Below are 14769 nucleotides of genomic sequence, written 5' to 3'. Positions count from 1 at the left end.
CCTCAAGATGTATAGTAAAGTAGTTCAATTTAATAAAAAATAATATATGAAAGAGGTATAATCCTTAGTCTGTTTATTCAAACATAGAATTTATTAATGTATAGTAACCTCATATAGATGATGATGAACTTGCTTAACTACCTATAGTAGTTGATATTACTACTTACATAAAATGAAGAAAATATTACAAGTTTATTTTGATAGAAATGAAGATGATGAATGATGTTTTCATCTTCATTCTACCTTGGTATTTATAGAAGTCCTGATAGATTTAAATATGAACTTCAAATCTTTTGACTTATTCTGTCAGTTGTGACCGACAACATCTTGTGAATGATGGTCCTTTCAACCACGGTCAATGACTTGTCTTTATAGGTGATTGAGTGGAAAATCTTCCCCTAGTTAGTGAAATCGTCTTTTGTTGGTAGTTCATCCTCCACTAATAGAGTAGTTGGATCATATGTCTGCTTTATCTTTGTCGGAGAATCTTCTGCTTTTGTATGGTCCTCGAGAAATTTTTTTTTTTTGTTGTCCCTCACCACTTGGACTTGTTTATGCCTTATGTTTCGGTTAGTCTTGGCTGAAAAATTTTCTCGAATTCTAGCTCCTTCTGGTTCGGGTATTCTGGACAGATGCTTTTTGACCATCTTTCCACATGAATCATGTTACAAAATTTCCGGTGAGTTTTTGCTCTCCGGCAGCTTGCTATTCCACAGAAATTTTTTTTTCTTTTCAAATAGGACTTCTGCAAAAATTGTTGTTTTTCTCTCATAGTATTTAACATAAATGATCTATTTACAGAATTCTAACAAAACTTAAATGGAAACTTGACTTTGTCCATCTCGATTAAACAGACTCATAGATCTCGTGCTCTTCTGGTAAAGATGTCATCTTCAGCTAATGAAGTAACAAAGGATGTTTCTTTGGTCGAATGATCTTTGATAAATTTTTGAAAATTTATTTATGGCCTCCTTAGCTTGATAAAATGAAATGGTTCAGTGTAAGCCTTTTCTTACTAGTTCTGATGTTGTACTGAAAAAGTAAAACTCCATAATATCTCATTTGGACAAATAGTCATTGGTTGTCCATGTCTCGTGTACTGCTTCCTGAATCCACTCAGGTAATCTTGAATTTCTAAGAAGTTAGGGTCATGTAGTATAAACTAGGCAAGAGCCCGAATTCATACCATGTCTTGACCTTCTTTGAATATGAATTTGGTTTCATCCATACCATGTGATATTTTCCTGCTACATGAACCCGAATTATGGTTGGGTTAATGTATATTATGGTTTCAATTTCTCCAAATTCTGTTGATATACATGAAAAAGATAACTACACATTCATTATTATCAACATTAGATTTACACTTGTCTATATGAGATCTAAGACTGATCTCTCCATCTTCAATCCCCGAGGGTTGAGGGCTTGACTTAAAACTCGATATTATGATCTGGAGTTTTAAATTTTTTTTGGCTAGAAATCTCGTACAGTAATATGAGGTAATTATTCTTCCAATTCTTTTAAAAAACTTCTCTTTTTGTCATACAAATTTCGACTCCTGAATAAATATAAACAACAAAATATTTTGTTTTATATTGTTCATGTAGCATCCTTACTGGGATATATATACTGAAAATGTGCTCTTGGTCATTGAATCTTCCACATTTTATCTATACCATGAATTACATTCAATTCTCAAATCGTTTCTAAGGTTTGTGTTCCTTGATAAACTCTAGCTCAATAACCAATTGATTTGGTTCTCTTTGTGGGATTCATTTAATGTAAACTTCCAATTCTCCGATATTGATCATCCATGGTGAGTTCTTATGATAGGTTTCTCCAAATAGTATGTTACTTTATAAGAATACTGATTTATTTGTCTTGTAATAACAAATAATATTTCGAATTCCCTTCATCCTTCCGGACATCTAAGTTATCCTATTGTTGAAAAAAAAAATTGAACTTGGTTGAACTTCTTGGACATATGTTTTCCCTCATCTTTGACTTGTTATTCCATCTTACTGAAAAGTTAATCTTCTTGGTTTCAATTTAAGACTTTGATTCTTTTGTAGGATCTGGTTGTCTTGAATCTGGATATATGTTTCATGTACTAAGAAAACTCGATTCTTTCAAAATAAATTTACCGAACAACATTTCCAAATATTTCTGATATTTCAATAAACTCATTTCTAATAAAAAATTCTGAATAATGTGTATTAGATAGAGCATGTGAAATTTGATTGGTAATAGAATATAGTCTATATTCCTACTTCATTAGATTTTTTTTCTTTGAAGTTTTGATGCAACGTCAAAGTTCTACTGAAATCTTGATCTGCCATGCTGTAGGCAATTATTGGATAAATTATTCCTACAATTTTTCATGCACAGAGATTCCTTGAGATAGTTCCCAGTATTGAATCGTGAAAACTACTCATTCTTTTATCGCATATAACAATATCAATGAGTGAATCTATTCCTTCTTGAAAAGTAACTTTTATCATATCTGGATTGCTCCGATACGAATCTATGGCATGGTTTGTGTTACTTTTATCTTGAATTTTTGTAATCTTTCCTTAAATTCTTCAAAAGGAATTAATTGCATTTTCATCTGCTTTCCCATAAGTTCTATTGGGATTATCATTTCCCTTCTGAAAACTAATAGATTAGATGATGTTTTTTGTTTCTTAGATCAACATTTCACAAGAACTTTTATAACATGTCTTGCAGAGAATCCTTGATATATTTGTAGGCTAGAATTTTCTCTCATGATCTTATGTACCATGTTATTAGATATTGTTGTTTGGCTAAATAACTAGACAAATATTCATGTGTTTCGTGTCAAAAAATTTCGTCTTCCGTCAGATTCAGATTCTATTCCATCAGATTCTTCTTGACTTGAGACTTCTACTTCTTCATAAATATTTTCGTCTGAGGCAATATCTCGAACTGGTATACTTGAACAAGATCTTGATATACTGTTTATTCATCATTCAGGGTTGGATTGAAATATTTAATCCCCCTTCTATCATTTTCCGAACAATTAGTTGAAATATGACATCTTACTTCACATGTCTAACAAGTACAATCTTTAAAACTTCCAGCTTAGATGTGCTTTTCTGAAAGTTTTATTTGTAGTTGTTATTTCCGTATTTCGAGATGTGCTCGATGCTTGGGATGACATTCTACTCCTTGATGGTTCACTTTTCTACCGAGTTTGTAAATTCTATCTTTTTTCTAGACAATATTGTTATTAGTTTCCAAGAACTAATTCTGCTTCTTCCAACCTGGCATAAGGATGAGATATGAAAATCTTCCTTTTCTGCTTTTGTGACTCATTTCAAATATTTTTTGGAAGATAAATTCTTTACAACTTAAATGATTATATTTATTAATATCTCTTAAATTTGTAATCTTTTTAATATTGTCAGATGACATTATTCTGCCAATTTTTCTTTAAGAAAAAATTCTCTCTGTGTCAAATTATCTGGATTGCCAGAGACATATTTCCTAATTAGTATTTCTCTCCAAGAACTTGACATTTTGGAAAGGAAAATTTGTATTGCTATATTTTCTTCGACCTCTAAATTCCATCTGTATTTAGTGAATAATATAATATATTCATCTACTAAACATATATCATGTAATCCAAAACTATATAAAGTTTGAGTATATTTCTTTTTCTTCTCTCTGTCTTGACTATTAAAATAATTTATCCCTATAAATTGTGCTTTAAATAGGGTAGTCATTCTTCTGGCTATCTCACCGAGAGATTATTCGATTACGATTGACTCTTTGATTTCTACCGAAGTCATGTCCAATGCAATTTTAACTGATATCATAAGACTCATTTCTAAAAGTTTAATGAATCATTCTTTGTTGACATCAAGTGTTTCTACTGTGATTCTTATAGCCGATGTCTAATAATTTTTATGAGATCTTCTCTGTTTTTAAAATCTATGATATCAAGGTTAAGCATAACCCCATAAGGATATATATGTTCTAAAACCGATTTTCCATAAGTTGTTTGGTGCAATGGAATTTGACTTCTCCTTGACCTAGTTCCTGCTGGGAGTGCTTCTTCACCAACATGAAAATCTGTTTAGGGTTCTCTCATATTTGTATTATGAGATCTCATATTTTTTCTTGGTGGTTCATGAGAAGATGATCATGCTATTGTGAGACGTGGTTTACCCTTAGTTGTGTTTATCTTCAAATCTACTACCTTGAGATTTGCAAAATATTCTGTAATAACTTAGAGGTCACCAAGACCCATCTTTTCTAAAGTTATTATCATATTAATTTTTTTCTGAGATATTTTTAATTAGATTGATCATTTTATCTTCGTTGGTTAAATGCTTTGGCATCATCTTGCTCGTCCCTCTTTGATGTAATAAGAGTTCGGTAACAAAAGATGATGATAGTCTTCCTAACGAAATTCTTTTACTAGAACTTGTTTATTGTTCTAGAGTTTGAATTCTTGTTTGAATATCATTTAATTTTATAAAAATTTCTTCTTGTTTTTCAAGGATTTTTTCACTTTTGTGGGTATATAATACAACATATTGTCATAATTCTGTATCATCTTTTTGGATTTCCCTAAAATCTTCAGAAACTTAGAGGAATCCGATTCAATTTCCAGAAACTTATTAAACTGAATCATAAATTTACCTTTGGATTCTGGTAAGTCCATTTTACTCATGATATCTACTTCTCATTTCAATATTCCAAAGTATTTGAATAATTTCTGTAAATAATTAATTTCGAACATGTGTTTGGATCCATATTATTTGAGAACATTCTCATATTCAAATATTTAATTATACAATAATAAAAATTTGTATGTTTGAAATAATTTTACATTGAGTTTGATACCATTTTTGATTCAGATAAATCAATCAATTAAAATTAATAAATCTAAGGATATTTTGTTATTTTTAGTATTTTTTGAGTTTAACAAAATTTTTTAAACGTAGAAAATTAAGATTTATACTTTAATTGAGGATTTATTTTCAATTACTTTTAAATTTGTATATAAAAAAAGTGAAAATAATGGTAACGTGATATTACCAAGTCCACATCGGTTTTGGACTGCTCTTCTTCTCGACAAGCTTTGTTTCTTCTCTCTCCTCACCAATTAGCTATCAGTCCCATTCCATTCAGCTTCCCATCTGGAGATATACTTCCGATACTCGCACGCGGACGCAGGAATACCCATCAAGTTTTCTTCCAGATTTCCTCTCAGTTCTTGTGGAATTCCTCTCTGTAGTGGGGTGGACGCGCGTTTTGTAGTTCGAGCAGTGTGAATTTTTTGTGGGTTTTGCGTGATTCTTACTGGGAATCTGGATATGGGAAGATGGGAGATCTGAGTTGAAATTGTGGTTTTACGAGATGGCTGCTTCCGAAGTATCGATCAAGGGCTATAGCGAGGTGAATGGTTGTGATTCTAGGCCGGAAATGGGGAGCCTCGGCACCGGAAAAGGTAATTGTGGTGGATTTGTGTTAGTTTTTTTGGGTTTGATTGTTTCCCTGGACTCCATTTTCTCTCTTTTGTTGTGGGTTTTCTTCAGTGGATGCTGAGATGGCGTTGTACACGGAGCTGTGGAAGGCCTGCGCCGGTCCTTTAGTAACTGTTCCTCGTAAAAACGAGCTCGTTTTCTATTTTCCTCAGGGTCACATAGAACAGGTTTCTCTCTTACATCCTCTCTTTACTGTTTTGTAATTCATTATCATTTATCAAATTTTGTAAGAGTGCCAGCTTTCTTTCTCATCTTAGATTGATCTAAGTTAATTACTGTTTCCTTTACCTCATTTCTGATTTCGGACTTTTCACGATACACGAGCAAGTAGTTTTGTGCTGATTTGTTTTTCACGGAATGTAATTTGTGGGGTATTTTTTTTAAATAGGTGGAGGCATCGACTAATCAAAGCGCAGACCAGCAGATGCCGTTGTACAATCTTCCTTCCAAGATCCTTTGTAGAGTGGTTAATGTGGATTTGAAGGTATTTGGAAATTTTGGTGAAGTTTACCCTTTTTAATGAGTTCATGTTGAGTTACGGGCTTTCTGTGTGATTAGGCTGAACCTGATACTGATGAGGTGTATGCTCAAGTTACTTTGATGCCCGAACCTGAGGTAAGATAATCGATTGTTCGTGTAAATGTATTGTTCTTTGAATTTAGATTTTGAGATTTTTGGGTTAATTCTAAAGAAGCTTGGTGTTGCAGCAAGATGAGAATACAGTAAAGAAGGAACCTCTACCCCCTCCGCCACCATACTTCCACGTTCATTCTTTTTGTAAGACCCTTACTGCATCAGATACAAGCACACATGGGGGGTTTTCGGTGCTGAGGCGGCATGCTGATGAATGTCTTCCTTCACTGGTTAGAATTAATCAAGCTGAAAATTGATGAATTTCTGTGGCCATAGTGATTGTTTGATTTCATTTAAAAATAGGACATGTCAAGACAACCCCCCACTCAAGAATTAGTGGCCAAAGATTTGCATGGGAATGAGTGGCGATTCAGGCATATTTTTCGAGGTAAAATTGAATCTATCTACATGATTTTGTAACCTTTGCTTAAGTTTTTGGAATTATGTCTCAATTGCAGCCTTTGACTGTTTGACCATGTTATATGTTGAATACCTTGATATCTTTTATGTTGGTGTATTTTTTTCTTGGACTATATTTTACTTCCTAATTCAATCCTTTTATATAATCTTCATTTAGAGAAGGCTGGCGAATTAGTGACTGATTGATTATGGCCGTATTAAAAATATTGTACCAAGTTAACTAATGCATTTGAAGACGATATTATTTGTTTTATGGAGAAACAGCTAAAATAAGCGCAAAAGCAACATAATAGATAGATGAATTGCTCATATCCTCACGTTTTATCTTTGAAGTTTTTCCAAGTATGTAAATTTTTGAAGCATTGCATGTCTCTTGTGAGAGTGGGGGATGATGGTTTTGACGAATTTGTGCAACAGGTCAACCGCGAAGACACCTCCTTCAGAGTGGTTGGAGCGTCTTTGTTAGTTCGAAGAGGCTTGTTGCTGGTGATGCTTTTATATTTTTAAGGTTTGATTCTACTAGCTTCCTATGCATCTTTCTGCATCATTATTTAGCATTTATTAAATTAGTGCGGAATATTTTCAGAGGGGAGAATGGGGAGATGCGAGTTGGAGTTAGGCGTGCCTTGAGACAACAAGGAGTTGCTCCATCATCAGTCATATCAAGCCACAGTATGCATCTTGGTGTTTTGGCGACAGCTTGGCATGCCGTTCAGACCAAAAGCTTGTTCATTGTATATTACAAGCCCAGGTATGTGATTTGACTACACCCCTTGTCTTTGTATTGTTTTCCAATTACATCTGAAAGTACAATCAGCTGCTTATGTGTTGGTAATTATCACAGTAACCTTGTTATCGGAAGCATATGATTCTGCTGACGTCCAAATGACATTTGAGATGTCGAAAATTCATCGATTAAAAACCTAGATAACTTAATGAATAGTTGAAAACAGTGGGCTGTCGATAAATATGGCCGGTTGCATATTTTCTACTCTTCGGAGTTGTAATTATTGTCCATGTGTTTGCTGTACATATTACAGGACCAGCCCAGCTGAGTTTATTATTCCTTTCGATCAGTACATGGAGTCTGTTAAAAACAATTATTCTATAGGGATGAGATTCAAAATGAGATTTGAAGGTGAAGAAGCTCCAGAGCAGAGGTAGGCAGTTTTTTTAGCATCTTAAATGATGATATGTGACATTTGTCATGAATGCAGTGGGCATAGTTTATATATTTTTACAGATATTAATTTTGTAGGTTTACTGGAACTATTATTGGTATTGAAGATGCGGAGCCCACAAGGTGGGTTGAATCAAAATGGAGGTGCCTAAAGGTAACAAGTGTCAATATATCATTAGTTCGTGACTCAATCCCCTGTTTTTCCAAAAGTCCCTTCATTATCTCAGTTTTGACATTTCATCTCTCAATTTTGCTTAAGGTGAGGTGGGATGAAATTTCAACAATTTCTCGACCAGATAGAGTTTCACCGTGGAAAATAGAACCTGCTCTTTCTCCTCCTGCGTTGAACTCACTTCCGGTGCCCAGGCAAAGAAGGCGATCAAATGTTTTACCCTCATCCCCCGACTCTTCAGTTCTTACTATGGAAGGTGTGTTGCTTATGCAATGGCTATTTTTGCCACATCCATCTGGTCTACTGGTGATTGAAATTTGTTTCATTAAATTTTTTCTGTGATATAGGTCCATCCAAGATGACAGTAGACCCTTCACCTGCTGGTGGGTTTCCAAGGGTCTTCCAAGGTCAAGAGTTATCGACCTTGAGAGGCAATAATGAATCAGATTCTTCTGAGAAGCCATTACTACCATGGAACCCCTCGTTGGACGATGGGAAGATTGATGCCTCTGCTTCAAGAAGATGTGGGCCAGAGAAGTGGTCACCTTTAGGCAGACCCGAGTCCTCACACACAGATCTTGTATCAGGTTTTGGTTTTCAGGTGCTTAATTCACCACGTGATTTCTGTTTGCCTCCTGGTGATCAAATGACTTCAAAGCAAGTAGCTTTAGTGCGTGAAGATAAATTTAGCTTAACGGGGAACACGTGGTCTACAGTGCCTTGTGGTTTCTCACTTAATCTGATGGATTCAAGCTTAAAGACCCATGGACAAGGTGCTGATACTTCTTATCAGACACACGGGGACGTTAGATATGGTGCTTTTAGGGATTTTTCAATAATTAATGATCCCAAAAGTGATCATCAGCATGCGAATTGGCTGAAGCCTCCACCTGTTTCACCATTCCTCCAAATGTCATCCCAATCAAGAGAGCTGATTCCTAAATCTTTATTCTCAAAGCAGCATGATGCCATGAAGCTAAATGAAGGGAGCTGTAAGCTTTTTGGTATTTCTCTCATAAGTGATTCTGCGCCATTGGATACAGCAATGCCACACGCCAATGCGATGATTGAGCCATTGAGTCATATGCAGCATTGTAAGCATGTTCATCAAACCCCTGCAATTGAATCTTCTGATCAAGTGAAGGGAACAAAACTGCTGGATCCATTTGCCACTAGTGAGCAGGAGAAGCAATTCAAAACCTTCAATATTGTATCTAGAGATAGAGAAAGCAAAGGGCATGGTTCGACAAGGAGTTGTACCAAGGTTTCAGCTTAACAACTTTCTTTCTCTCTTAAAATCCTTCACTTCTTAATGAAATTTTCCAAATTTAGGTTCACAAGCAGGGGACAGCCCTTGGTAGATCTGTGGAACTTGCTAAGTTCAGCAACTATAGCGATTTAATTAGTGAATTGGATAATCTGTTTGAATTCAATGGTGCACTCCAAGCTCGGACCAGTGATTGGCTTGTTGTGTATACTGATGACGAGGATGATATGATGCTTGTTGGAGATGACCCCTGGGAGTAAGATTTCCTTTGGAATTTATGTATTTAAGACAGCTTTGAACACACCTTACGTACCTATATTCCATGCTGTTGTTTGCTCTTTACTAGTGGTTTCTGCTGTTGAAAACAGAGAATTCTGTAGGATGGTTCGCAAAATCTTAATTGTTACAAAAGAGGAGGTCCAGAAAATGAATCCAGGCACCTTGATTTCTAAAGGAGAAGAAACCTCATCTGTTGCAGAAGGAACAGATGCTAAAGAAATGAACATACCCACGACTTCTTCATCAAACCTGGGAAATTACTAGTTGTTCACCTCTATCCCGGTACGTATCTACTGGAGGGTTTTTCACGATGGAGAGGGGGGTGATCACCACTGGGACCTGTTTTCTCATGCATGGAGTAACCTCGATCTGTTGCTTTCTCATCCATCAGTTCTTATACCATGCTTCTGACATATTCTTTGCAACCTTACAGATATATGTAGGGGGAGGAATATAATATCATCGAACCGGTTACAATTTTGGGGACATCAAATGGAGAAAGAAACGCTTATGTGATGAAGTTTCGACGAAAACGACTAGTATTTTTATTTTTATACAGTTTTGGTGCCAACATATGGTGCTTTATGTTTGATATACGTAGTATATGACCTTATAGAAGTATCATTACTTTCTCAACCATTCGGCCTGTAAATATGTATTTGCAAATTCCCAGCAGATGTGTAATTAAGAAGTGATACACAGAGTCCAGTGTCTGTCTTGGTCTTTCCTCTTGCAAGTAATATTAATGATGTGAATCTTGTAGCGGTTCCACAGTGATCCTCTGTTTCCAGTTTTCCTAATTTCATTTAATACTTGCAAGTTACATTATTTTCGATATTTTACATATTATGTCTCAAAAGTAATTCTGGAATCACTGATATTATATCTCAATTTAACTCGTAATATGAAGAAAAAATCAAGAATCTCGTGTGGGGTGAAAATTGTAAATGGAAAAACCAGCACAAGACAACAAATCTTTAATTTGCTTAGCCCGAAAAAGGGGTGGAATGCAGACAACAATAAATTCTATCCGCGGGAATTGATGTCGAGTTTTCCTGTCATTATCTGTTACTAGAAATTAATGTACAAATCGAGAGCGAAAATTAGAACACAAACAATTTGAACGTGACTCGATCTAATTCACTTATTCCAACTACTGAGCAAACCAATGGACTTGCCCAAGTAAAGACCCTTGACGCCTGAGTGTTGAATACACTCATGGTAGATCTTCTTTTGGCCAGCAACACTCAACTCTCTTTGATGTGCGGAGCGTTTCAGGAACAACACCTTCCTCTCACCAGCAATATATGAATCAAGAAATTCTAAAATAGATATGCTCCATCTCGTTTTGCTTCACATCATCACAGAATTATATAACAGATTTGACATTGAAAGCTAATCCTGAACTTGTATAAAAAAGATGTTGCCACAAAATACAGCGATAGATTCACAGGCAATCTCAAATCTCTATCCAACACATTACTGAATCTTTCTACTCAAATAAGCATGTCTATAATATACTAAAACCCTCGACAGGCAGATATCTTGGATATTTCAGTGTAATCATGAATCAATCAACAATTACCTTCAAAATATTTCCATATTTTAAAGATAATATTTCAAGAATCTTTATGTCTTCAAGACAGTACCTTCTAATATATATTTTTTTATGTAAATGTTGACTGTTGTTATTGTTGGGATATCAGGGAAATAAACGAGGTAACATCGCAGCGGAACATCATAAGTGATATCAACAATGAATAAGATGGACACCAATATTTATAGTGGTTCACCCCAAGATTGGGCTACGTCCACTCTAAACCTCTCAAGAAGATCACTTCTTTATTAATAACAAAGAAGACAAGAGAATTGAGAATACAAAGTATTTCACTCAGAACATTCTGATTTTAACACTCACTTTCTCTCCACTAATCCTATTCCTTCCAAAGATAAACATTCCTTAAGAAATCTCATACTAAATCCTTTATCTCACTTCTACACTTATGATTGTAGATGAGAGGATTTGTGTTTTTGGTGTGATTTTGAAATGAAGAATGGATGGGTATTTATAGGAAAAGTTTAGGGAAAAAACAAAAAATAAAACCTCATGGCTTACCTCATAATTTTTGATTAATCAACACATGTGTTAATTGTGTTGTTGAATTCCAAAATGGTGTTCTTTGAATTCAATTTAGGTGGCTTTGAATTCAATTTAGGTTGCTTGATTACTTAGCAATTCTCCCCCTCAAGCCCATTTTGTGAATTCGATCAAACCTGCAACAGCTCTACAGTATTCCAACTTCCATTTCGGCAATGTCTTGGTCATCATATCAGATCCATTTTCATCCGTGTGAATCTTCTCAAGCTTCAACAACTTCTTCTCCAATACATCTCGTATCCAATGATAACGAACATCAATATGCTTTGATCTTGAATGCATTGAAGGATTCTTTCTGTGGGGACCCGGGCTCTTATTCTTTTTCTTGGGATTAAATGGATCATTAATATAAAAACGTGGGTCAATTTTTCGCTTTTTACATTAAATCTAATGTAAACAAACCAGCATGAGTTCTTTATTTAAATACAACATACAAACATCAAATACATGTATTACTCTGTATGTTCTCCCTAACCAGTAATAAAAAACAATACATAATAAAAGACAACTACTGGTCCATCTGCTACGCCCGAGATCTCCACGCTATCACGATCATCTCTGTCTCGACCCAGATCCTGCCCCACCTGTTGTTATGCACACATACATACATAACAACAGCCGGAAAACCGGTGAGAACAAACCCCAGTATAAACATGTATACATGAAATAAAACAATCTAAAACATGAAACATGCTGATATGAATGTCATTCATATATAATCATGCAATGCGAATCTAATCATGTCTAGATGCGACTCGACTAGAACTCTAGGGATCCCGTTGTGAATAAGACGTCACTGACTGTCACCTACCCTACCAATCGAGGTGCTGTACGTCTTATTCCTAGACTTCGGCCTGATCTGTATCCACGTCTACAAAGGGGCGGTGATCTTCCCCTAAGCTGAGATATCGCCGAACATCTAGTAGTCTGCCTGATCTCCAGACTGCCCTATCTTAATGCATGAATACAAAATCTGTAAACAAGCATAATCATTCTAATGCAATGTCCCATGATCTGTAAACAATGCATAGCAAGATTTGCATACAAGTTCTATAAACAAATCTATATACAATTCATAATCATATCAAGATATAATCAATAAAATAAGTATGTGATTTTGGTTGGGAAACTCAAATGTGATCTCATTTGAGTCGTGATTCCCCAAACAAAACATATACTATACCTTTCGTCGTAGAATTGCTGTCACGGTCGTCAATACGAATCTGAAATGGAAATGTGGATACGCACTCTATCAATATCTAATCTAAATCAACACATAACCAAGTTACTACGTGATCTCGATACAATTTGACGGCATAACGACGTAATTCTCGATACCGGTCAATCCAATTCTCAACAGATATCAATATAGATTAATATCCAATCTCCACAATCAATAATCGATCTCATGAGTACATCATAACCTCAAAAATCTGCACAATCTATACTCAATATATGCTAGAATTCAAAACCATCACATACGATATCTGTTTTACGATCCGTTTATGTTACTATGGTAACCATCACTTCAAGAACACATCTTAAAGCTTAAATTATAATTCTCCCAACACATACATTTCAAAACATGCTGGAATCGAAGAAAACTTACATCACTTTGTAGCTAATAAAGAGAGAAGCTCAGCACCGAAGTCGGATTTGAATTTGGATTGCTAAATCTTGCAAAATCACAATTATAAAGTCTAAGAAATGAAGCTTCTCTCCTATGAATTTCGAACCCTTCTGCTGAAATGAAGAAAAGAATCGAGGCCTTTGTATATATATCTTGCATGCTTTGATACACATGGCTAATCCTTTGCATTACACGTCTCGCGCATATGCGCGGCATTACTCGCGCATATGCGCGAGACCTACTGTCTCGGCACTTGGCAGAAAATAACACTCGCGCATATGCGCCACTTATCTCGCGCATATGCGCCCAAGCTTCTGGACCAACCGCGCATATGCGCGTCCTCAACTCGCGCATATGCGCGAGACCTTCGTCTCGGCATTTCCTGAATTTTGACAACTCGCGCATATGCGCGCTTTGTCTCGCGCATATGCGCGAGATCTTCGCATCTTTAAAAATGGAAAACGCCCCCCTCGCGCATATGCGCGCCTCTTCTCGCGCATATGCGCGAAGGCTTCGACTTCCTTCGCGCACAGCCGCGCATTTCTCCGCGCACATGCGCCAAGGCTTCGACTCTTCTCATCTTATTATGGTATTTTCTTACCTTTCTCATGTCTTTCCTACTCCCATTCTACTTAGTGTTTCTCATGCAATGTCATGCACTCTCACACCTTCGAATGTCGTATTAATGAAGACTAATAAATCTTGAGCCTTACATTTCTCCCCCTCTAAGACATAAGTTCGTCCTCGAACTGAATAAATCGATCAAAGTATTTAAGACAGTATTAAAATCAAAAACTGACTAAATACTTACATCATATAAATAACTCGGGGTGTTTCTGTCGCATGTTGGCTTCTGTCTCCCAAGTCGCTTCCTCGATACCATGACGACTCCACTGAACTTTCACAAGTGGAATATTCTTCGTTCTGAGCTTCTTTTCTTTCCGATCAAGAATCTATATCGGTTGTTCCACATAGCTTAAAGTCTGATTAAGTTCAGCTTCGTCAGGTTGAATGACATGAGAAGCATCGGGCATATATCTTCGTAACATTGATACATGAAAGACATCATGTATCCCGGATAGAGAAGGAGGAAGTGCAAGTCGATAAGCTCGATCGCCAATCTTCTCAAGAATCTCGTAAGGACCAATGTATCTAGGAGATAGTTTCCCGCGTTTGCCAAATCGAACAACGCCTCTGAATGGAGAAATCTTTAAGAATACTCTATCTCCGGCCTCAAATACTAACGGTCTACGTCTGATATTGGCGTACTTTGCTTGTCGATCTTGTGCTGTTTTCATCCTCTTCTGAATGAGTTTCACCTTCTCTGTCATGTCACGAATCATATCTGGCCCAAGTTCTGGTACCTCTGAAACGTCATCCCAGTATAGCGGAGATCTGCACTTCTTGCCATACAAAGCTTCAAACGGTGCCATTTCGATGCTCGTCTGATAGCTGTTATTGTAAGAAAATTCGCACAGAGGTAGTGAATCTTGCCAACCAATGCCAAAATCTAG

The 14769-nt window shown here is 36.0% G+C and overlaps 1 protein-coding gene across 2 annotated transcripts; it reads left to right on the top strand.

The window, feature by feature from the left end:
* Positions 1-5084: 5084 nt before the first annotated feature.
* Positions 5085-10244, top strand: LOC140803402 (auxin response factor 2A-like). Of its 2 annotated transcripts, none has more exons than XR_012111864.1 (15): positions 5085-5479; positions 5568-5683; positions 5905-6000; positions 6075-6131; positions 6224-6379; positions 6453-6537; positions 6987-7077; positions 7156-7320; positions 7610-7729; positions 7828-7903; positions 8009-8177; positions 8269-9185; positions 9254-9444; positions 9557-9825; positions 9901-10244. XR_012111864.1 is itself a non-coding variant. In XM_073159269.1 (15 exons), exons 1-14 carry the CDS (start codon positions 5389-5391, stop codon positions 9729-9731), a joined length of 2505 nt encoding a protein of 834 aa, XP_073015370.1. In that variant the 5' UTR covers positions 5085-5388; the 3' UTR covers positions 9732-9749; positions 9901-10244. The 2 variants fall into 2 exon arrangements, 1 of the variants encoding a protein (XP_073015370.1); XM_073159269.1 differs by having other exon boundaries at positions 9557-9749.
* The last annotated feature ends 4525 nt before the right edge of the window (positions 10245-14769 follow it).

This window comes from Primulina eburnea, chromosome 10 (assembly GCF_022965805.1).
Source record: "Primulina eburnea isolate SZY01 chromosome 10, ASM2296580v1, whole genome shotgun sequence".
NCBI lineage: Eukaryota > Viridiplantae > Streptophyta > Magnoliopsida > Lamiales > Gesneriaceae > Primulina > Primulina eburnea.
Note: the sequence above shows the minus strand (reverse complement) of the source record. Positions and strands in the feature narration are given on the sequence as shown.